Raw genomic sequence first — 25,680 nt, 5'->3', positions numbered from 1 at the left:
AAAAAAAAAAAAAACGAAGACAACACTGAGGAACTTTGTGTCCTTACATACCATGTTTTAATTACCTATTTCCACATTGATCAGCTGCAATAATCAATTCTCATTTATAGAGGATTTCAGCCTGACTTACTGTTGCCTCAATCTGTATGTATTGTCCTCCATCCCGTAAACACACACACACACACACACACACACACACACACACACTCACTCTCTCCCTCTCTCTCTCTCTCTCTCTCTCTCTCTCTTACTCACAGATGCTATTCCACTATTTGAACTGGATTCCTTGCTGACCGTACTCATGCATAACTGGGTAATCACTCTCACTAAAGAGTCACTCTGAGAAGGCTGCATGTATCAAGGTGCCTGAAAAAAATCAACACAGGTTTTGTTCTGTCAGAAGACCAGAGTTCATAGAATTGAGGTTACTAGGTTTTTTAACTTACATTTTAGTTATCTATTCTGTAATTTTTAAAAGAAATTCATGTACATTTTCAGAAAGGTTTTATAAGCCAATTATCAGAGGCCTTCAATGACATTAGAAACAGAGCCAAAGACTCTTCCTCATAAAGAGGTTAAAAAAAGTCATTCCACCCAATGAGGGCCAATACCCATGCATCTTAGGTCCTGGCATAATGTCAGGACTAACAGCAACATCTAATTTTTTTAAGTAATATAAATTATCAAGTATGAGAAAATTTAGATTTCATTCCTCATATTCGTATTGTAAAAAGATTTATCTTTTATTACGTTTGGTAACAGCAGTAGAGAAACACCAAGGCTGATCTACCCTGTCTCTAGAACGAATGTCTTTCATTTCTGCGTAGAAGTTGGAAGTTTCTAAAATGTCCCTGAACTATCTGGAAAATGAACTAAATCTAGGTAATGAAAAAGTCCATAAATAATTCCAATGAGAAAACAATTGCAAAAAAGGAATTTTAAGATATATACAGAAATGTTAAAAAAAAATTTCTGAAGCTATCATTTAAGAAAGAATATCTGATGAAGTATAAGGCTACCTTGGCAACAATCTTTGGCTATCTACAGTTATCTCCTAAAACAGAAGCCTCTAGCTATCACTGAGTTCAGCTGTGGTCTGTACAAGTCTTTTAAACTTTAAATTGTAATTAAAAGAATTTCAAGTTAATTTGACAAAATTTACTCTCATGACAAGAGGATTTCATGGGGCTAGCAGGAAGGAACAGAACTTTGAAAATGTTTCCTTTCTTTTATATTTACAGTTGTACCCTTGTTCTCCCACACATACTAAGTCTACAGCTGTACTCGAAGCAAGACAGGGCTGGAGTAGGTAGTCAACAATTACACATACTGACAAAGGGCAAGAGTATAGGGAAGTAGCTTGAGATACTTGCACTCATTCTTAACTTTTATCTTACAAAATCACTCTCATACTTCTCCTGACTACTAGTGATAAAGTGTAAATAAATTTAAGACACTTCTGAATGGCAGCTGGGAAGGAGAGTATTTCTCCACAACCGAAGAAAAGCCAAGATAATCCTGGGCATCTCCTACCAAATTATGGATCTGGAGTTAAGAGAATGATGCTCTAACATCTAACGATTGACCCATTGAGGATTTAAGAGCCTGAGAATTACAAAAATACACAGTGTTAAAAACCCTTCGTGACATTTTTACTAATTATGTTAACTGAATACAACCTTGAGTCGAGCAAGTACACAGCGAGTTAATTAAGAGAGGGAGAGTTACTTTTCCCTGCCACACCCTTTCTAAAATACATAACTTGGGGCTTCCCTGGTGGCGCAGAGGTTAAGAATCCGCCTGCCAATGCAGGGGACACGGGTTCAAACCCTGGTCCGGGAAGATCTCACGTGCCGCGGGGCAACCAAGCCCTCCAGCCACAACTCCTGAAGCCCTAGAGTCCGTGCTCCGAAACAAGAGAAGCCACCGCAATGAGAAGCCCGCGCACCGCAACGAAGAGTAGCCCCCACTCACCGCAACTAGAGAAAGCCAGCGCGCAGCAACGAAGACCCAACGCAGCCAAAAATAAATAAATTTATGAAATACATAAATTGTATGATATCCTTCTTTCACATAATACCTCACATTTTTCTTATTCCTTTCCTGATGCAAAATACTGTATCTTTTGTTAAACATCCCCATGACTGAAGACCCTGGAGCCCAGGGGTTTTTACCTGGCAGATTTAACTCCAACTAGCAGTGGTAACCACACCTCCGTAATTCCCCTCCTGCGGCTGCACACTCAGGAGCAGCACTACGTTTTTATGTCATTTGTCTATTTTTCCATTTCCTCTACCTCTTAATTAGGCTGTGCTGGAACCTCTAAGACTTCAATTAGCTATAACTTGAGTCTGAGCACAGAAGATTTCACTGATGTGTGTCTTAGTACTTCCATTTGAATACTGAACGAATCGAATGCACAAACCTGATTACACAGAAATGTTTTTTATAAAAGAACTCCTTCCTTGAACTCTGGGACAGAAAAATATAGGACTCTGACCACACACACAGAAAGGCAGATTCATTCAGTTCCACATACCCCCTTAATTTATAAATACCATGGGAACTACTTTAAATTTATCCATATATTTTCAAAATTCCAACAACTGTTTAACGATCTTTAATCAAAAAACAAAAATGGTTAAACAGGAGAAAATTTAAATTTCATTTCTCATATTTCAGATTTACCTTTTATTACATTTGTTAACTGCAGTAAACAGAGACAAGAAATACCAGGACTGATCTTATGAAACCATGTCTCAGTTAAGTTTCTAGAATGTCCTGGGCTTCATGGAGAAAGAACTAAATCTAAGTAGGAAAAAGAGTCTTGAATAATTTCAATGAGGAAACACATTTATTCCTAGAATAAAACTGTTTTTCAAAAAATTGATCTTAAAATAAATGATAGTCCTTTATGTTAAATGAATGTAGCTTTAGGAAAAACAACAAAAACAGAAATAACTACCACAGCTTTCATAGATGTTTTTCCATTCTAAAAGCTTTCTGGGTTATCATGAAGTAACATTACAAGTGTAAGTTTAATTGTAATCCATGAGAAAAATTCAATTTGAGGCTACAATAGTTACTCTTTTAACATTTCTTACCAGAGACGCATTAAGATACTAACGGAGATGTTGTGATCCTGGTCCTTGGGGAACCACTATTTTTAACTGATAGTTGTATCACTGGTAATTGTTTGGACTTTTATGACAATATAACATGATTGGATGTGCTATACTCCATCACCCCAGGATTGGGGTTGGGGATAGTCCTTTGGTCTTACATACTGTACTATGGTTCCTTTAAAGAAGATTCATAGTCATTTGACTTGCCTCCTCCCATCATTCTGCATTTCAAACAAACAAGTGAGTCACTCACGAATGCTGCAGGACTGGCTACTCATATTCTGGATGCTTGAGCATTTTGTTCAAACAAGCCTGGATATATGATGACTATTAATTTATCCTGGTAGAATTACTAATAGGCTTAACAAGTTGAACAAGACCTTATGCAGAATATTCAAAACTTAAGAAAAAGGAACCCGTCCTAGAAAGGGTAAAAAAGAAAACCGCAATCGGTCAGTCACATACCTGTACATACTGCAAGAACGCCTTTCATGGACCTCTCCTACACCACTGGAATTAACATATATTGGTAAAACATTTCTGGAGGGCACTTAGGTAACATGTAGCAAAAACCTCCGTTAAAAATAAGCTGGCTACCAGTGACCCAGAGATTTTACTTCTAAAAATTCATTCTTAGGAAATAATAGTTAAGTGTAGAAAGATATATGTGCAAATATATGCACTGAGCCCCTGTTTAAAATAGAAAGGAAGAAGACAAGAAGAAGAAGAAGGGGAAGGGGAGGGGTGGGGGAGGGGAGGGGGAGGGGGAAGAGGAGGAGGTGAGAGAGTAGATGTCCAATAATAAGGGGATTAATTAAGTAATATATATTTCCCTGTAATGGAATACTACACAGGTATTAAAAATTATGTACAGTTAATAACAGCTAAAGGTGTCATGACATGTTTACTTGAGAAAAAGCAATTAACAAAACAGCATATACAATATGCTATCATTGCATATGTCTGAGTATATTAAAAATTCTAGGTCGATCTATACCAAAAAACGTTCATTTTTTTTGTGGGTGATGAGATTACAAGCATTTCTTTTTCTTTCCCAATGCTTCTATGTTTCCTTGAAAATGTCTCTAAGAAATATTTTAAAGTCTAGCTTTATCTGGCCATGACTGGTGAAGTCATATCTGAGTAAATATTTGACAAATTGAAAACCAAATACTGATTAGATAATGGTTCGCTGTGGTATCCAAATGACCATAATACATTTCACACCTGCCATCCAATATAAGACTATGATCCAGAAGATGCTGCCGATGTGCCTGCCAGCCTCTCTGGTTCTGTTTGGTCACACTTATTTTCCATTTTAGTATGTCTTCTTTCAAGCTCCTTCTAGTATCAGTCAGTGAGAAACTCTTTCACTCAGTAGACACATAGTGACAAATTCTTATGTGCCCACTAGGCTGGCTACCCAAGCTACACAAGCTAGTAGGAGCAAGTCGTAAGTTTCAAGAAGCTTGCAGATTCATTTGGGGAAACAGGCACACAGGCAAACAATTACAATAACATAATGCCCAAGAGGGGCGCACACAAGGTACTAACTAAGCAAGAGCAGAATCGGAAACTGCCTGAGAAGTGGAGAATTTAAATTGTCAAAAGACTCCAAAACCGGGGATGACACTAAATGCTAAAGAATAAGCTCAATAAATAGAAAATATTTACAACTTGCCTCTAGCCATGTTAGAGTGTATGTGTGTATGTGTAGGTATGTATGTTGTGTGTGTGTGCTTGTGTGTGTGCATGTGTGTGTGTGTGTGTCCACCCATCTATCTAGAGAGAGACATTTATTTTAAGGAATTGGTTCATGCGGCTATGAGGGCAGGCAAGTCTGAAATCTGCAGGGCAGCCGGAGAGCCGGGGAAGACCCGACGTTACAGTCTGGAGGCGGAATTGCCTCTTCCCTGGAGGACCTCAGTCTTTGTATCTTAAGACCTTCAACTGATAGGATGAGATCCTCCAGACACATTATGGAGGGAAACCAGCTATACTCAAAGTCTACTGATTTCCGTGTTCATCACACTTGAAAAATACCTCCACAGTGGCACCTCGACTGGTGTTTGACCAAACATCTGGTCACCACCGCCTAGCCAAGTCGACACAGAAAATTAACCATCATGAACGCCAAGTCAGAAGAGTGGAATAAGAAACAGATACAACGAAATAAGCAGTTCTTTGGCCCTTCATCTTCATGTTGTCGACTTTCCACCTTCCCTTTTCTCTCCCCTAAATTCAGTGTTCGCTTCTCAGTCCTTGTGTCTGCTGCCCTGGATGTGAGGGAGGAGGGCTTTCAGAAACCCTTGGCTTCTGCACCATGCCACAACAGACAGCGACTTAGCTTTCTAACAATGCAGAATCGAATTCTTGCACTGCTTTACTTCTGTGGCTTCAACTATCTCCTCCACACAGATTAAATCCAAAATCCATTTCAAAAGAACTCACGGTGCCAACTATTATTCTGCTCATCATCCCTCTGCAGCTTAAACCCTACAAGTCAAAAAGCTAACAAGGGCTTCCCTGGTGGCGCAGTGGTTGAGAGTCCGCCTGCCGATGCAGGGGACACGGGTTTGTGCCCCGGTCCAGGAAGATCCCACATGCCGCGAAGCGGCTGGGCCCGTGAGCCATGGCCGCTGAGCCTGCGCGTCCGCAACGGGAGAGGCCACAACAGTGAGAGGCCCGTGTACTGCAAAAAAAAAAAAGCTAAGAAGACTGCCCAACAAAACCAGTTCCTCCTTCCTGACTTTACCTCGACTGTAGCTGCATCAACATGCTACACTACAGGTCACCTGTTCTCCACACCTGTTCGGCAGGCTTGTCCTTTGCCCCTTCCCACCGATGCCTAACACAGTGCCCAGTGCGTCATACCACACGGGTAGTTGAATGAATACACGGGTGTTGCACCCAGTCAGTTGTCATTCTTGTAAATTCTATTCTAAAATATTGTCTCCTTTCTTTTTCTATTATCATTACACAAACACAAGCCAGACCACTTTATCCTCATCCTCACTTGTTTTTAAACTCCTGTCTCAGGTTTCTATTTCATCTCGTACATTACAACACTTAAATCTCCTTAATTAAAGGTATAATCCTATCACCCCTCTATTCAAATACCATTAATTTCCCTCTTGCCCATTGAAATCAACATCTTGTTTTTCTACCTAGTGACCGAGTCCCTCCCAGTGTGAGCTCCAGGTTCTCTCTGCAGTTATTCCACTACTGTATTGAGTCATGAATTTCATAAACACACGGTGTCTAGCTGGGGGATGAATCGATCTGTAACACAGTGCCAGCTCTCAATGCACTTTATCTGCAAGGACACACACGGTAAAGAAGGAACAGGACATCAGGTGCAGCTGCTCTAAGATGGGTAGGTACAGGGTGCCGTGAGAACGCAGGAGAGTGGACAGGCACAGAGGCAGTACACAACATAGCTCAAATGCCACCTCCTTGCAAGAGTCAGTAGATTTAGTCAGATTGACAAACTGTAGGAAAGGCCATGCAGTCAAAAACAGCAGCAGTTATCATTTGGGGGGTGAAAGTCAACAAGGAATCAGAGTACGTTTATTTAACTAAAGATTCAGGAAAATCATCTATTATAACTAGACACAATTCAAATGGCACATCAAGTATCATGTCTGATTATAAAGTAAGGAGATGAATTACACACACACCCCTAGGGACTGCTATATCCAGATAAATATCATCTTTTGAATTAATGATCTTGAGACATTTATTCCAGGAATAACTCTGGAAACTCTCACTCTATGTCAAAATGTTCAACACCTGAAGAGCTTGAACACACACCTTATCACCAGATTTCTTGCCACAAATTTGCCAAAAACGAAATCCATGCAGTAACACCAGATATTATCAATACTGCTACACAATGAGATAGGTACAAGGATTTTCACTGCATCGTGGCTTGAAATGATAAAAATTGAAAAAGAACCCAAAAGTCTATCCACAGGAGGATGACAAAACAATGTGATGGGAGCTATGAGGACAGACACCAAAATGCTGACTGTGATTAACTCTGCAGAGGGGAGTGGCACCAGTGAGTGTGGGGAACAAAATCCTGTAGCACTGGCACCTTTTCAATGAGAATTTAATCATACAACTAATACACAAGCACAAACCAAAAATATAAATGTGCTAACAGATTCCAGATTCAATTTTTTAAAAATTCGACGTTTTTAGCAACAGCAACAACAGTGTATGAAACACATACTCCCTCAAAATGACTACTATGGAAAGAATACTTTCACTGAAATGTATAGAATAATATTTTTATCAGGTTTTTTTTTAGACGTCAAATTGCATCTATTTGCAGCCATTAGCGTTCCAGAGCCGTGTTCCATGGGAAAACTGGTGTCAACATCCCTTTAAAGATGGCAATTCCTTAGCCAAGGCAAAGGACTAGAACTGCGACTCCAGACAGAACGCTAAATGCAGGAACAGGCAAGCGGAGTCCCATTTCTGAACTTAATTAATAGCACAAGCATAACAAGAAAAACCAAAGTGGAATTTTAAAATGCCTATTCCTGGGCTGTTTCAGACTTCAAAGTTCAATAACAGTTTACAACAGCAACTCTTTAATTGAAAGCTTTTTGTAGGACAGTAAAAGGTATGTTCTACCATACAACAATGTCCTTCTTACTGAAATTAACGAATATTTCTGTCTACAACTGGTCAATAGGAGGTAAAAGGAAAACAATAAAGCAACTTCTGGCATTGTTAAAAAAAAAAAAAAGACTGAAACACTGGAAAACTTCAACACTAAGAATTGCTTTCTAGTCTACATCAAAATTTGGATTTTCATGTTTTGTCATGTGAGATAATGCAAAAATCATCTAAGTGAAGCCTGGGTTCTGCTGTATATAAAAAATTAAGCAGGATAGCATGACCATCACTCAACACAACATAATTTCTCTTGGAAAGAACCAAATGGAAACGCATATACTTGAGACATTATTCTAAAGAACAGGGAAAGAAAAGGAGGATAAAATGTCAATGTTTGGTCAACCACAATGTTTTCAATTCTCTTCTAGAATTTCATTCTCTCACCAAATCCCAAGTAAGTCAAAACCCAAAGCATCTAACAGAAAGAATTTCAGACCCTTTAATTGCCTGTTCAAAGGAATATATCTTTATTTTGTTCATTATCTTCTCTACTTTCATATCCTTTCCATACTCTCATGAACATGAATTTAGAAAGGTGAATATCAAGTGAACAACCAGAAAATATCCGTGATGTTCAAATCCTTCTGTTATACACCACCTGCCAATAGTAGTTGCATCTCAGGGTACAGGACTATGAAAAAAGTTCATCACTTATGGAATTCTATAATTGTAACAGCTAATATTTCACTCTTCCTATGAAGTCAGGAAGACATTCTAATACATGTTACACACTGTGCGAAAACCTTAGAATCACTGGGAAAGAACTCTTACAATGGACACATATGCCAAGTGTTAACCAGCATCGACAGTCTCAACTTTAAACAAGAGTCCAAGGAAAATATAACTCCTCTTTAAAACCCAAAGCAGAGAAATGCCAGCTGCATTCAGTGACCAAAGTCCTACTATATAATTTCTGAAATCACCAGAAATTGTTACCCTATTTGTCCATTCTACCTGATGTCAGTTCATAGCATTCCAATGTGAGAAGTTCCTTAGGAATTTTAAGAAAAACAAACAAAAAATCCTCTTTCTTTACTTTGGATTCTAGAGATCATGTAATCTCATTCACCTACATTTCAAATGATAAAACTGTAGCCTAGAGAGGTGATATAACTTGCCTACGTGTCATAGTGTCAAGCATTAGAAGGTAAAATCCTCAAAATTCCAACACTCTTCCAATGTCACCCACAGATACTGTTTCTGGATCTCTGTCTGAACATCCATGAGTTCACATAAAAGAATCTTAAGCAGCATAAGGCAGCTCCCATTCTTGAGGAATTAGTATTTTTGTTGGACTTTAGAGATAACATGAAAGGCAAGCCATTTTCTAATTTTTATTATTAAGTAGAAAAGAGAGACATTTGGAAAGAAAGGGATTTTTAACTCAGCCCAGAAATACAGGTACCATTTTAGATACATAGAGAGGAAATGGTTCTAGGATAGAATATGACCCACGTCCGTAGGTTTTTTCACATGAGCCAATCCCCGCTGCTCATTTCCATGGCCATGAAGCCAGCTCTCATCAAAGGAAGCATGAAATGAATCACCATAAATCCTCTACAGCCACAGGGAAAAGTCAAAGCGAGCAGTTTAACAAACCCTTAGCAGTTACATCCTTGAATGCTAAGGACAATACATTACCCTTAAAGGTGTTGCAATAACTCTGTATCAGCCAATGAAGAATTTTATCACTGCCTCCACCTTATGATCTTCTTTCCCCTTCATAGTTATTCCTCTGACCACCCACCACTCAACAATAAGATTTAAAAAGTAAAGCATTTAATTATTATCTGTGACCCAGGAAAATTAAAACCCACAGTATACTAACAGGATACTTCAGCTTTGTCTAGATCTGCAATGCCATCTGAAAGATGATGGTTTATTTCTAGTATAAAATGGTTACAGCAAAAACATCTGAGCAAAAGGGACATTACAGGTAATTCAGAATCCTTTCCAACTCTTCCTGAAACAGATACTCACCATGGCTCAACTCAAGTACTACATATGACTCTCAAAACATGAAATATATTCCTTTTCAAAGACTGTCAAAACTGTACATTTCCTAATTATGCTAAATACTAGATTTTGGCTATTCATACATTTTCAAAGAGAAAGCCTGAGAAATAAGCAAAGTGGTTTCCCAAGGGAGAAAATATTTCACTAGAAAAAGAAATTATTATTATTTGGTCTTGCCCCATCAATATAAACAGACATTTATGTAGCTAAGATTTAAGTGGCTAGAACAATTTCTAAGACTCAGCACTTTTTACCTCTTCTCTTTCTCCCTTCATTTTTATAGCTACAAAGGAAACTGTCAAGATTCATTTCTGGCTACAGAGATGGGGAAGCCCAGTTCGTATAACACAATCGTTGCACAGTTCTGAAAGCTCTTCGTCGAGTTTTTTTCAGAGTTCAAGTTAAAAAACAGAAGTTCATTTTCACTTTGGAAATCAAACTTGAAAGAAAAATGTGACCTCCCAGAATTTAGTTCCTTCCAAGGAACTCCCTCAAGGACATAAATTGTTAAGACATGGCCACTTGGGGAAAACATTTTCAAGTCTTGTTTGACAGGCGAAGCTACATGGGAGTTGACAGGAGTAGTTTTTTTAAACAAGCTCTAGTCTGTCTTTTCTTTACATGTTCAAGATGATTTAAAAACATGTACTTTACCAAAAGCTTGCTGGATTCTATAAACAATTCAGATCCTTTTCCAGAGAATGCTGAGTGGAAGTGGAAAGGATCTTTAATGCTTTACATATTGTTTATTTAAAAAACACCTCTCCAAATTACAGTGGATTATACTGTACTAACAGCTAATTTATGGACAGCTTATGTAAATAAGAAAATAATCAATGGAAAGGCTGAATTATATTGGGTAAAGCAAAATAGGATTCCACCACCAGCAACAGAACACCAAGTACTCAATACGTTTATGCTTGTATATTTTTCTCACATTTATTCAAACATGTAAGTCCCATCCACAAGTAAAATTTCCCATGTCTGCCTCAAGTTTTCCTAGTTACGTTTTTTCGTTAGGAGGCACTCACTAAAATATCGAAATGGGGGTTTTACGTAATCAGTATTTAGAAAGAATAATCCTCTCCCTTCAGATTTTGTTTAGAAACTGTGTCCCTACCCTACGATTGTGGTGAGTCACCTCCCTGCTCTCTAGATGCTGTTTAAAGTTCCTGGGAAAAGGGAAATCAGAGAGGCTGCCCTTAGCCCTGAGGACGACGAGCAAGCCCAGGGGGCAGGTTATTAATCTCCAAAGAGCGAAGGCCAGCTAGCCCGTGTGCCTCTGAGGCACAGACTGGCAGGGTTCCGAGACTCTTAAGGCAAGACTCCCATTGTATGGTAATGAAGTGCGCGTTCATAAACCCGAACTGCCCCGGTGGAAGCGCAAGCTTGGTAAAGGGCCCTCTGGGGATTCAGCTTTTGCAGCCCCAGTCACTGCCCCAAGCACAGCACAGGTCTCTAAGATTCACTCCTCTGGCCCCGGGCCAGCTGATACTGCAGACAGTGGTTCTCAAACTCCAGCAACAGAATCACCTGGAGGGCTGTTGGCAGCACATTGCTGAGCCCACCCACATGGACTGACTTAGTAGGCCTGGGGTGGAGGCCAAGATTTTGCATTTCGAGCAAGTTCACAGGATATGTCGATGCTCCTGGCCCAGGAATCACACTCTGAGAACCGCTGATTTAAGTTAATGGTTATGGATCCCAATTTCCATGGCCGCCGCCACCAGCAAGCACCACGCGGTTAAAGGTATTTTCCATTAACCCAGGTAAATGTGCTAGAGAGTGGAGTATCAACCAGCTAGTCTCCTCCTCCATCACTAACAAGGAAACTAAGCCATTTCCTTGAGGTATAGGCTTGAGATAGCATGTTACAGTGTCACAGTATTTAAATACAGCAGGCTTGGGGAGAGAAGGGAAAGGCAAGAAGAGAATTTGCCCACTTAACATAGCACTAAACAAAAATAAGCCTGGGGCTTCCCTGGTGGTGCAACGGTTGAGAGTCCGCCTGCCGATGCAGGGGACGCGAGTTCGTGCCCCGGTCCGGGAAGATCCCACATGCCGTGGTAGAGGCTGGGCCCGTGAGCCATGGCCGCTGAGCCTGCGCATCCGGAGCCTGTGCTCCGCAACGGGAGAGGCCACAACAGTGGGAGGCCCGCGTTCCACAAAAAAAAAAAAAAAAAAAAACCCTGAAATTGAATTTGTTCCTATATCACCTCTCTTCTGACACTGATCATGAATATCTGGCAAAGGAAAAGAGACCAGAAGATGGGACGCATTAACAAAAAGACTTTGTATTTAGAGACGAGAGCACCTTTCATCAGCGCAGCTCAAACAACCAGCCAAACTTTATTAATTCTCTACAGACTCACAAGAGCACCGTCACATGGGCTGCTAATTCACCTCCATGGGTCATGCCACTGGGCTGGTGGCAAAATGATGAAAAATAACCAGAATAAAATAGAAAATACCTATCAACCCCTAGGCATATTCAGAAATTTTTCGACATTAAAATGAACTTAAAAGTTCACAAAAATTAACTAAAATTAAAAAAATGTTTAAACACAGAACTCACCTATACCATATTTTGTCTCTACCACTTACCAGTTCTGTGACCTTGGGCAAATTACCTTACCTCTCTGTGCCCCTCAGTAAAGTGGGGGTGGTAATGTCTCTCTTACACAGTTTTTATGAGGATTAATGAAACTGGCCCACAGTAAGTAGCCTACAAATGTTAGCTACAAATGTCATCCCATCAATGTTAACCTAAATACTTATTATTAAACGGACTGGGCAATTTACAAGCAATATATTTAGATTATGTGAAATGTACTAAATGGCACTCAAAGACATTTCTCCCACCCATTACACACCTTCATCCCCTGCCACCCTTATCATAAGTGAATTTGCCCCATCCCCCTATTTTCTCACAGACTATTCATTTTTCAACTAAACCATCCAACATTTACAATAAAAGGAACAAGGTTAATCCTCATCTTTCCACAAAACAAGAAGCAAAGTTGCAGCAAGAGACAGTTGACAGACCTTTGTTTTTAAATCTTGTTGAGCTTAATCTAAGCAGACCCCATATGTTGCCAAGACAAGGTGCCTGCCAAGGTGAGAAACCTTGAGACAGATTTCTAATTGCCATTTTGGTGAAGGGAAAAGGGAAATGTTACTTGTGTTTCAAGGGGAAAAGAAATGTAACCTCAGAGGAAAAACAGCAACATAGTATTTATTAGTACAACAGGAAGGCAGCTCAACTAAAGAACCAACAAAGAAGGAAGGAGACAACTATCTTTTGACTCAACGATCTGTTTGCTGCAAGGATACAGAGAACTGTCATATTGGGCAAACAATCTTAGACATAAAATATGATGAATTTTTCAAGCAGATGGGGATAATGACAAAGACTTAGCAATCCACTGGACTAACGGATAAAACTCCAACACATCCTCTCCTAGACACTACTCGTGAGTGCAACTGACAAGTTCTCAAATAACTAAACACAGAACAAACCCTAGGAAGCACCAGGAGAACAACAAAAAAAAATTCTGTCTGCTTGATAACTCTTGTGTGAACACACAGACCCCTGGGAACATCATAAGGACTTCACTTGGGAGCCAAAGCAAAGTAAGAGATTGTCAGAGAGATGCACCCCAATGCTTCTCCTATTTAAAACAGCCTCTGGATGTCAATGACCTGGGGGAAATTCTCACAATATAAGCTAGGTTTTAAAGGATCAGGACAAAAAATTATATAGCGACAGTGATGTTCCCCGTTCTGTTAAAAATGCTATCTATTGCTATACCTATAGATAGATCCATACATATTTATTAACCAAAAAAAAAAAAAGAGGAAATGGACACTCCCTAGGTTGTAATACTTTTTTCTTCTTTATAGTCTCTGTACTTTACAGGTTTGAAATATATGATGAATATACATTATAATTTTATAATCAGAACTATTTGATGACATACTTTGCAAGGCTGAAAGCTTTTTAATGTACTTTTATTTACACAAAACTACACGGTAGGCTGTGTAATTCAATGATTAAGTTTCTGAGTCTACACTCATGAATAATGTTTAAGTTAGTCATTTCTGTACTAATTCAGTACCAACCTTTGGTCTTAAGCAGGCTGACAACCAGGAAAAAGTAACTCAAATGTCCATAGTTGCTTCATTCAAATGTCCATGAGTGTCACTCTGCAGTGCACTCTGCACTCAAGGTAGATATAACCAAGACAGTGAAGTTAAAAATACCAAGAAAACCTCCAGATCATATGCATTTATTTAGCTAATGAAGTCACTATCTCAGAGTAAAACACTCCACACTAAAATTCAAATGCAGCCCCATATCAGTAATAGTCCCCTCCCACGTCAGGAAGTAATTCACAGGCAGCATGCTGGATATCCAGATAAAAGGCAGAAAATGCCCACTTTTAAATAAACTCAACTTACACTGGGTTCTTACAAACATTTAACAGAAGCCCCTCCTCCCTTTTCCTTTGTTAATACAGGAAAAGATTAATCATCTCTTGGGAAGCTCATATTTTAAATGTATCTAAATCAAAGCACTGGCAATAAAAAACATTTAAGAAGGTGCTTAGATTAACAATCCATTTCAAGGTTAATTAATCAACTGCATTCTCTGACAACAAAAAGAAAGAGTTAACTTCGATTTTACAAATAAAAAAGAAACCGGCTTAAAAGACATACAGAAAAATAATGAAAATAATCACTTTGGATCACATATACAAATAAAGAAAGGCAATAGGACAATCCAGAAATTATATATCGATAGATAGCAAACGAAAGGAAAATAACATAAATTAACCTTTTTATGTTTGCATGAAGAAATTCCGAAGAATACAGAGAAGTTAATGAAGTGGTTATCCTAGTGCAGTGGGGGAGGACAAGGCAGAAAGGGGACAGAAGCAGGAGTGAGACTTTTCAATGCATAACTTTGTATATATTTTTTTCAACAATGTAACTGTACTGCCTCTTCAATAAATGAAATGAAAAGTTATGCTAAGATTATTTGGAATGCATCATGATTTTTCCACCAACCTTAGCCCTCATATAATGCAGAAGTAAAGAATCCCAGCTGTAGAGTCAGGGTACCTGGAGCTCCCTGACATGCCACCAGCTAGCTAAGTACAGCTGGAACATCCTGAGAGAGGGAAGGCGGCTCCCTCGCCTAGATGGTGGTCACAGCAGCCAGACCATCGGCGGGGAAGTGGCAGAGCGCCTCAGCGGTCGTTCTGATGCCAGCGTAAGTCAGGCATGAGTTGGCTGTGCACAGCATAGCCTCCACTGAACTCGATTTCCTTTGCTATACATGGTGCTCTCTGAGTCGGCAGAACATTTCATCGGATGTCTAACATAGCCACGTAGCAAGCCCCCATTTCATTCTACCATGTGTTACTGCCGTTTTAATCAGCCAGTTACTGCACAATTCTCCACACAGTACTTTACCAGCTTTTAATCTGAAGGGGTAAAAAGTACAGGAAAAGAACAAGAGAGGATTTCCCTGCAGAATAACCAGAAACAGTTGTTTGTTTTCCCCAAGCAAGACACTGCTTTCCTCTGGGGGTGTGGGTGGGTAATTTCTTGTGAAAGAAATCAGAAGAATAAGTGAAAATAAAAGAATACTAATGGAAGAAAATTCCCACCATCCCACAGGGGGAAAAAAAAAAATCTTATTCCAGAAGGGAGGAAATAATGTCATCAATAATGGTTAATTCCTTAATATTTACTTACATATTGAATCATTGACACCATACGGTAAAGTACCTGAAGGAGGACCCTGTTCCTCCTGTACCCCTCACAACTCAGCGCTAGCAGAATAACCCCAAATACACTTCATGAATGGAGGACTAGCCCGCCATCTTCAATGGACCAGATTCCTACCACGGAACACAGACTGGTGTTTCCAAAAACTCGGTTAATCAGAATCACCTGGGGGTACTTGTCAGCCAGGCATGTTCCTGGCCTCACCCCAGACTTGCTGACTCAGAGTCTCCAGAATCTCTGGGAATTTGTTTTTAAACAGAGCCCAGGTGCATTTCTGATAACTCAGAAAGTGTGGGAAACACGAGCTGAATGAAATAGTGCTAACAACTGCTCTGTGTCCCAAGATGCCCAGGGAAAGCTGAGGTCTGAGCAGCTCCCCTCAAGTTCTGAGTGGGGATGTGAAATCAGGTAGGAGCAGGGTTTAGGTGCTGACAGCTCCCTGGGCATCTGGGGTAAAGGGGACGCTCTTAGAGCTAAGCACCCAGTGGGAGCTGAGCTGGGTCTGCAGTTGCTACAAGGAGAAAGGAGGAAATGGAGGTGAAGAGGGCTCTCAGACATCCTCATAGAGGCCCCGGGAGAAAAGGCTCGCTCCTCCAACCCCAGCTCCAGGGGCCAGACCCCTGGGAGGCAGAAAGAAACCACCACCCTTCCCAGCTTCCTGTCAGGAACCACATGTACTTTAAGATCCTGGGCAGAACTCTCTGGTTTTCAAATGAGAAGTATCTGTATGTTTATCTCTGACCAAAGCTTCATCTTCTAGGCTTCATTGAGTGGCCTCAGACGGACTGGGCCACCTGCAGTAGTATATGAACATCCTTGTACCCTCATACGCTAACTCAGCCTTCACTGGCATCAAAACAACAGCAAAGGCTAAATACACACTAGCTGTGTGCCAAGCACTGTGCTAAGTACAGAGGCATGTCTCACATTTCTTGGCTATATGCTAACAGTTTGAGAGGTTTCAAAACCAAAAAAGAAGGAAAAGGGAGAAGATCAAAAGACTTAGAGTTTCCCCCAGTCCGCCCCCACTAGACACTTGCCAGGTTCCTGCCATATCCTCTTAGCATCAGCTTTCCTCATCTGAGTACAAAATACCATGACTTGAGGAGAGACAGTACCACAGAACGGTTAGGACAGGCTCTGGACACAGGTCTGCCTGGGTTCAAATCCCAGCTCTGTTGCTTACTAAGCTGTGAATGTAGACAAACAAATTATTTGTGGCTTAGCTGCATCATCTGTCAAACAGAAATAATAATGGTATCCATTTCCTGGAGCTGGTGTACATTAGTAAAGTGTCTGGCCTATAGCAAGTGCTCTGACATTAGCGGTCCTCACTATCAGACAGTACAGAGTTGCCGAAAAGACAGCCCAATACCAGAAACCGGAATTGTGCTGCTGCCTAGATGCTGACACCACTAACGTCATTTTTTTGTTGGAGTGATGCTAAATGCTCTCACAGACATGTCATTTAATTCACAAGGAAAGGGACTGAGGCTGGGACCTCCAGGGCCTTTTCTCAGAAGAGCCCTCATTCGAAAACAGATGCTCCATCTCTTTTGTTACATTTGTCTAAAGTGCTGCTAAGGCGTGCAGCACAAATGTAACATCCTCTCCCACAACCGTAACACCATCCAGCACCATCCAGCACCATCCTGCTGATTTTGAACTTCAAATCTTGCAAAATTAATTCATTCCAGGATATAAACCAATTTGAGGAGAGACAGTTAAATAAAGAAGTTACTAGGTGCTTAGGTGCAAACCATTTTATTTTATACTTAAAATGTGATTTTTTAAAACATATTAAAATGATAGCTAGAGGAAGACACTGCGTTATTCTTCTCTGTTTCTAAATTTTCTTTTTTTTTTACAATTTTTTTTTTTTTTTTTTTTTTTTTTTTTTTGCGGTATGCGGGCCTCTCACTGCTGTGGCCTCTCCCATTGCGGAGCACAGGCTCCGGACGCGCAGGCCCAGCGGCCATGGTTCACGGGCCCAGCCACTCCGTGGCATGCGGGATCCTCCCGGACCGGGGCACGAACCGGTATCCCCTGCATCGGCAGGCGGACTCTCAACCACCGCGCCACCAGGGAAGCCCTCTAAATTTTCTTCCAAAATATTAAGACTCTCAAAGATCTCTCTCCTATTATGTAAGTTTTTTCATTTGCTAGTCCCAATCCTAACACAATACATACAGATGAAATTTTAATACTGGCTCTTTCTCTCATATAGCGGAAAACTAGGTAGTTGCTAAATAAATCATTTCAACCTAAATGTAGATAGCTTTTTTTTATTCTGCAGTATGTGGGCCTCTCACTGTGTGGCCTCTCCCGCTGCGGAGCACAGGCTCCGGACGCGCAGGCTCAGCGGCCCTGGCTCACGGGCCCAGCCGCTCCGCGGCATGTGGGATCCTCCCAGACCGGGGCACGAACCCGTGTCCCCTGCATCGGCAGGCGGACTCTCAACCACTGCACCACCAGGGAGACCCTAGGTAGCTTTTTAAACCAAAGTAATTATAGTTTCAGTACCCAGGAGTCGAAAAGTAGATTGATGTTTCGGCTTAAACAATATATGCTCATAATTTTTTTCAAAAATAACTCTCTTTTAAAGAAATCTAACATATGGAAAATGCATTTAAACAGTTCTCTTTCCAAAATGATGTTATCACTTTTCAAAGATGAAGAGGAAGCTATGAATGGGCTGTGGGCAGGATACACGCAAATTTGAAACAAGTACCTAACTGATGTGTTTGGAAAATGACTAACCCCTCAAGATGTGAAGCTCCATGCACTCCACATGGGTAAAATACGAGTTAAAGGAGTCCATATGGTCATAAAGAATTGATTTTAGACACAAACACTTTTTTAGATGCCTAACGATAAGAATCAGAGAGAGATTACTGATCAAAGTTGTATTTACAAGGTCATCTGAGATACTACTATTACCAAAGAGTAACCCCTCATTAGCATCTCAAAATGCCAAAATTGGAAAGGCCCATAGAGGTTATTGTAGACAAAGTCTCTATTTTACAGACAAGGAAAGGAGGTCTTGAATAAGTTACTCCAGATCTGCATTAGAAAATGGCAGAGGTGACGCCAGACTCAAGTCTCCCAATTCTCAACCCCATGAGCTTTCCTGTCTATTTCAGCACTCCTCCAAGTCCTCTAAGAACACAAGGGCACTTGTTAAGCCTACTGGAGACTCCAGCTCAACAAAGCTTTGGAAGGATCTGGGAATCCGTAACTTAAACGAGAGTTCCAGGCAGTTCCTAAGGTCAGGCAAGTATGGGAAACACTGCTTCATCTCCTGCGGCCTCCTGAACCTGAGGTGCAATCTGGCCGCTCAGCTGTCAGTTTCTAGTAATACATTTAGGGACCATCCAGGGATTAGAGGCTGGTGGAGGCCTCATTTCCACACCAACATCCTCCCCAGCATGTGGTATGTTTCAATGAAAGCAAGTCTTATGCCAATGTCACCAGAAATAACAAACATTCATCAGCAGGCAGGCAGGCACAAAAACAATCACACAACCTGTTCTCAAGAGTGCAGTGAAGTCTGTACTGTCTTCCCAACTCTGATAACCACCTTGCATGAAAGATTCATTCTGAGAAAAGAGCAAAGATACTCTGACATCAGGACCAGCCAACCCTCTGGCTGGGTCAGGAGAACATTCATTGTGAGGTAGGACAATGCAGTTTGACACTTAAAGCACCACCCGGAAAGTATTAGGCTATAGTGTCTGCCTAATACAGACAATACAAACCCATACCTTGTTTATGCAAAAACAGTGCCCATACGATCTTTCTGCCAGCAAGCTATCTTGAATGCCATTTATCTCACCTATAAAAATTGTATACATTCTACCAAGGCCATCACGTATGGGTGCACATGCTGAGAACCACACCAACCCCACGGAAGCACAGTTAACATACACTAAGGTGTGAATGGTGCCCCTACAGTCGCGCAACACAACAAACCTCTCTGAACTTAGAACACTTCTAGAATCTAAGGGGGTGAAAAATCTGCTTTTCTGGAGCTATAAGGGAAAAAAGCCAGCAAATCATCTTTTCTCCAAATCTGTTTCGACAATTACATTTCGTATTCACCCAGGAAGCACTATTAAGGTGAAGCTTGGGACTAGAAATCAGAAGACTCAATGTCTGTATATGTATACCTCTTACTAATTCCAGAACTTCCATTTCTTTGTCCATAAAACGGATACACTACAACCTGGCCTTCCTACCTCGCAAGAATTGAAAAACATTCTTTCAGTTATAAAAGTGCTACATAGTATAATGTTATTATTAATTATAAAAAGAAACAAATCACTCAGGGTTTAAAAATAATACAGGGCTGTTAGATTGAGCGTCTACTGATTTCTGTATAGAAAAGTCTGTTTCGAATATTTACAGAGCCAAGATGTAACTACCCAGATTTCTGGCCACTGTCACTATTCTTAATGGGAACTTATTTTGTCAGCAGAATTAACGACATTTGACTTTTATGGAAGTATACTCATAACCTTAAAGAGGCAGAAAGTTTACTTTTTCATCTGTTATTAAAGTAATTCTCGGGACTTCCCTGGTAGCACAGTGGTTAAGAATCTGCCTGCCAATGCAGGGGACATGGGTTCGATCCCTGGTCCGGGAAGATCCCACATTCCGCGGAGCAACTTAGCCCGTGTGTCACAACTACTGAGCCTGCGGGCCACAACTACTGAAGCCTGCACACCTAGAGAAGCCACTGCAATGAGAAGCCCGCACACTGCAACAAAGAGCAGCCCCCACTCACCGCAACTAGAGAAAGCCCATGCGCAGTAACAAAGACCCAACACAGCCAAAAATAAGTAAACAAAATGTTCCCTTTAAAAAAATAAATAAAATAAAGCAATTGTCTTGTTCATGCAGACTTGCAGCAGTCAGTATAACAGTCCCTCCCAAAGTTGTTTTTTGTTTTGTTTTTTTTTTTTGCGGTACGCGGGTCTCCCACTGCTGTGGCCTCTCCCGTTGCGGAGCACAGACTCCGGACGCGCAGGCTCAGCGACCATGGCTCACGGGCCCAGCCGCTCCGCGGCATGTGGGATCCTCCCGGACCGGGGCACGAACCCGTGTCCCCTACATCGGCAGGCGGACTCTCAACCACTGCGCCACCAGGGAAGCCCCCTCCCAAAGGTTTTTGTAGTTATTCTTCCTGACACTGAGCGCTAAGAAACTAAATATTAGTTCAGTTCAAATATCGATTGAGCTGTCGCATTCCAGGCACTGTTTTAAACTTTGGAAAAACAAAGATGCAGCCATCCTTGACCTCAGGAGCTTGCTATCTAGCAGAGGGGAGCAGAAATGAATAGAGGATTTCAGCCCACACTGGTAAATGTGGGGATGGAGGGACCGAACAGATGCCTATACTGGATGCCATGGGAACCCTCCCTCCAACCTGGTGGTGTTGGGGGAAGCATTAGGGGAGTCTTTAAGGATAAGCAGGAGGGAAAAAATGATGTATGCTATCCCCAATTATAACAAAAAAATTATTTTGGATGATTACCTATGAGATTTTGAGGAATGGCAAACTTGACTAAATACTTCTCAGAATTATTGAGGCAGGGCTGGCCCACAGGACTAAAATGCTGTTTCTGTATTGGAAAGATAAAAGTGTATACGTTTTTTAAACAGCTCCACTCACACCCGTGATTATAGTAGAGACCCATCAGGCAGTGAAATATACACTGCTGCTGCACTCTGGCTTCTGATAAACGGTTCAGTTCTGTTACTTGCTCCTTGGGAGACTCATTACAAGGTTTATCTGACAAGAAGGATGAAATTAAATGGTCATTGTCATCCTTGGGACTGTTTATGGAATGTATCTAAAATGTTCCCCATTCCCACGTAACCCTAAAAGGGGCAGGATATATGCAGTGGGACAGGAGGCGAGTCAATCAGGTCTGGGCTCCAGGCCCAGCTGTGCCATTAGCCCACCACCTAACCTGGGGCTAATCACTTCAACTCTCTTGGACCCGATTTCCTCCCTTGTTAAGAGTTAATGAAAGAGATGTCCTTTACAGGCAGTTTCAAGTCTAAAAGTCTGTGTACATTGTAATGTAACAAGTCATTCTCTAGACCTGCCTAAAAGGGGACCAAAATGACTTCAAAATGTAGCTTTTACACAGGAACAAGACATTAAAAAAAAAAAAGAATCCTAACAGAGTCTAAATAAGATGAATGCATGGTGTTTCAATGCGTCTCAGCATATAAAAAAGTTGAGTGAAGGTGAAAAACCACAAAAACACCATGTCTTTATAGTTCAGCTTTCTTCTCTATATGTGTACTTCTACTCTCAGACATCATTATATTCAATAAAAGCCTTCCTTCTCCATCATTAAAAAAAGGGATGAGCCAGGTTTTGCAGTATGAAATCAAAGCCAAAGATTCAAAGAAACGTGTGAAAAGTTTTGAAGTGAGTTACTTCAGTCACTAATTGGGACAACCTTAGTTAATTCAGGGAATTTGGGGGGTTTTGACTATGAACCTTAGCTATTGGTGCATATGTATGAAGAGAAAAGTGATACGTTCAAATGTAAAACAAAACTGGCAAAAGAAGGAGTTCTTGACCTCCAGGGAGTTTTCTCTTGTCTTTCAGTTCGCACAATAGATCAGTTCACCTAGCAGTCAGATCTGCCTCATCACAGCATTCCTCAAGGGTGAAATTCTCCTTCACCTACACACAGACACTCTACACGGGAAAGGCACAGAAGCATCTAGTGATTACTGAGATGACAATGACATTCCACTAAGACAGTATATCCTGATGCATGAGGTCAGTATTCACATTAAGTAGATATATTCTTGTTATGTCCAATAGCTTTATGAGACCACTTTGACTTCCCCCCCCCCTTTCTAACTTTCTTTTTTGGTGGAGGAGGAATGGGGGGAACTCTCCCTGGTTGAGAACAGCCCACAACTTATAAGGATGTGTTGACAGCAATATCAGAGAGATGAACTGTAAAATGTAAAACCATCACATAACTTCACAACTTGGAGAAAGATGTATTACAGCAAACAATCTCACCAGTATTAAAGTACTAAAAACTTGAACTGTTCCAGTTGTAAAGTGGTAAAATATAGCTAAGCTTTTCGAGCAAGGATGAAAAAAAAAATGTAAACCAGCTATTCAAGATTGCGTATGAAGTGATTCTAAGAGACAGTATTTCATCCAGAGCTGCTGAAATCTAGGCGTGTTTTACACGAACACCTCCCCTCCCACCCTGCAATTCATCAACCATCTCCACTTTACTCTTTACACTGAGGAATATGACCAAGTCCATGTACCAAAAGGGGAGAAACCACATAAACATCACACTGAAAGTTTCTCTCCTTTGGGCCAACAGGAAATTCCAGTTACTTCATTCACTGGAGCTGGTTAAGCTGCTGAAATGAAATAGATGCTTGGAGAGATCACTACCTCAGGACAGAGACTTGATTTTCAGAGTTGCAGGAGGTTAGACAAAGACGAATGGGATGCTGAGTCTCACTACAAGGTCAAGGCTCGCTGAATTATAAAGAGCTGGTGGGTCAGTGAAGGGGCCGGGGGTCGGGAAGAGGCAAAAATTAGCACCAAAAAAGAAAACCCTGAACTAAAAGCGGACTTTTGTTTGTACTTAGGTAAGAGCACCGGTCAGAGAGGTGAATGCAGCCCCAACGCTCGCTGAGATCCTCAGATTTTCACAAACGGATCCTCCTGAAGTCTCAAGGACTAGAATCATCGTTAAGTCCATACCTATGTGGTACCCTGCTTCTGCAACAGACTACCTTTCCCGAACCCTTTTCCCACGACCTCGGCTCCTCCTCTGCCTACAGCGCCCCCGGGGCTCCTCTCAGCCTCCCACACAGACAAACAAGAGGGAAGGAGTGGACAGTGGGACGGGGCCAGCCCAATTCTCACACTCCATCAGGGCGCCCACTCCTTCGAGGCGGCCAGGAACCTTCGGAACCCGCGAGTGCCACACGCGCCCGCCACCTGCACGGCCGCCGGGTCTCGGGTCCCGCCGTCCCCACTCGAGAGCCCGACCCTCGCGCTGGGCCGGGGCTCCGGGGTTCCGCGCGGATGCCCGAGAGCCGGCTCGGGGCCGCCAGGGGGCGGGAGGGAGCAGCAGGCTGGGCGCCTCCCCGCCTCGTTCCCCTCCCCCGAGCCGCTTGCCACTCACGAATTTTCACTCGGCGGTGGTCGAGGCGCGCGGTGGCGGCGTGCAGGGCGTCGAGGCGGCGGTACAGCGCTGCGGTGCGGCGGCCCAGGGCGGCCGCCTGTCCCTCGAGCTCGCCGAAGATGTCCCCGGCGCAGCGCGACAGGTCGGCGAGTTGCTCCATCAGGCAGACCAGGGCGTGCGAGCTGACCTGATCCAGCGAGCGGAAGAGCGGCGCGCCCGCCGCCCCGGCCGCCTCCGGCTGGCGCAGCCGCGCGGTTTCCACGGTCCTCTGGTGGAAGGGCATGGCCGGGCCGGGCGGCGCAGGCGAGCGCGGCACTCAGTCCGGCCCCCGTCGGCGCGGGGCGCCAGTCCGCATCCAACACAAAGAAAAGTCCGGGCGGCGGCGGGGCGCCGAGGGGGCAGCCGGGAGGCTCCTACCCGCCGGGGAGCGGAGAGGCGGGCGGGCGGGACGGACCGACGGGCGGGCGGGCGGCGAGGAGGAGGAGCGGCGGCCGCCCGGGGAGCCGCGGGGAAGGGCTCCGGAGGGTCCCAGCGGCGGCCGCCTGGCGCCCGGCGGCGCCCTTCCAGCCGCCAGGGTTCCCGGGCCGCGCGGCCAAAGGAAGTTCGAGGAGCAGCTCCCGGGCTGGGGGCGCGGCGGACGAGGCAGCGAGTGGAGACGCGAGTCCCGCTGAAGTTTGCAGGGAGGCAGGAAAGAGCCGGCGGCTCCTTCCCTCCCTCCCGATTGGAGAGGGAGGAGGAAGCGGGGGAAGTGCCGCCGACACCGGGCGAGAGGGAGGGGAGGCGAAAGAAAGGAAAGGGGGAGGAGAAAAGGGCCGGCCCGGGGAACCACCTGCGGCTCCCGCGGCCGCCGCTCCCAGCGCTCGCGGGGAGGTGGTGGCCCCGCGCCTGGACGTACCCTGGCGGGCCGGGCACGGCCGCCCGGTCTGGGGGTTCCCACGTCGCCGCCCCACTTCCCGTCAAAGCCCCCCCGGCGGTTGGGCAGAGCCCTCGCCCGACCCCCGGCCCCCGCGCGGGGAGGGGTGGGGCGCCACGGGGCGGAGGCACGAGGGCGGCGGCGGCGAGCCCAGCTCTGGCTGCTCACCTGCGCTTCTGCTCGCGGGGCCCGGGTCAGCGCGCCCCGCCCACCGGCGCCCCTCCGGGGCCTCTGTGGGTCTCCCTAGGCTCTCCCAGTCCCCCTCTGGAAGGCGGCCACGGCTTCCGGGCCGCTTCGGTGGATCTAAAAGAGGACCTCGTTAAATCGCCCGGTGGCCAGGGGTTCTGTAGCCGACTAGGAGTGCGCGCGTCCCAACTAGGGGGCGGGGAGGACTCTAAGGACTTCTTTTTGGAGGTGCTTCAAGTGAGTTTTTCTTAGCAAAATGGCTCCTCCTGTGGCTCCCTCCCCTCCATCGGAAGGGTCCTGGAGAAATGTGCTGAATCTGGGTTTCTTGCCCCAAGCATGTGAGAGAGAGAGAGGGTGAGTGAGTGTGTGTGTGTGTTGGGAAAGTGGGGAGCGGGGGTGGGTGGGTGGGTTGGGGGACGGGGGAGAGGGCAGACCAGAACCTAGAACCCTGAATTCGGTGCCTGGAAGACGTTTAAGCTAAATGCTATTGAGATCACGGTCATGGGACACCCCACTAACTCAAACCTTCTGGTTAGAAGTATTTGAGGAGACTGAGTCCAATACCCCGAAGCTAAAATCTCACTGGCCTCCTCGCTATGTTTGCTCAGCAAAGGAATCTCGGTTCTTCGGTTTCTGCCCCCCAAGTGACCCGAATTGCTGTGCTGTTGGGTTGCAGTTTGGGAATCAGTCTCCCAGAGCTGTGCTGATTGTACTACAAAGTGGATTCCCTTTCTCTGGGAGACAGAAGAAGTGCAAGACAAAC

The 25,680-nt window shown here is 43.4% G+C and overlaps 1 protein-coding gene across 2 annotated transcripts in view; it reads right to left on the bottom strand.

The window, feature by feature from the left end:
- The window catches only part of NHSL1 (NHS like 1), a 236,640-nt gene extending 212,508 nt beyond the window's left edge, over positions 1 to 24,132 (bottom strand). For both annotated transcript variants that reach the window (XM_032651668.1, XM_032651670.1), the window contains exon 1: positions 23,819 to 24,132. In XM_032651668.1, the coding sequence (XP_032507559.1) occupies positions 23,819 to 24,101 (283 nt within the window). In that variant the 5' untranslated portion in view covers positions 24,102 to 24,132. The remainder of the gene's footprint in view (positions 1 to 23,818) is intronic.
- Positions 24,133 to 25,680: the final 1,548 nt, after the last annotated feature.

Source organism: Phocoena sinus, chromosome 12 (genome assembly GCF_008692025.1).
Source record: "Phocoena sinus isolate mPhoSin1 chromosome 12, mPhoSin1.pri, whole genome shotgun sequence".
In the NCBI taxonomy this organism is placed as follows: domain Eukaryota; kingdom Metazoa; phylum Chordata; class Mammalia; order Artiodactyla; family Phocoenidae; genus Phocoena; species Phocoena sinus.
The sequence above is the reverse complement of the archived record's forward strand: the minus strand, read 5'-3'. Positions and strand labels throughout refer to the sequence as shown.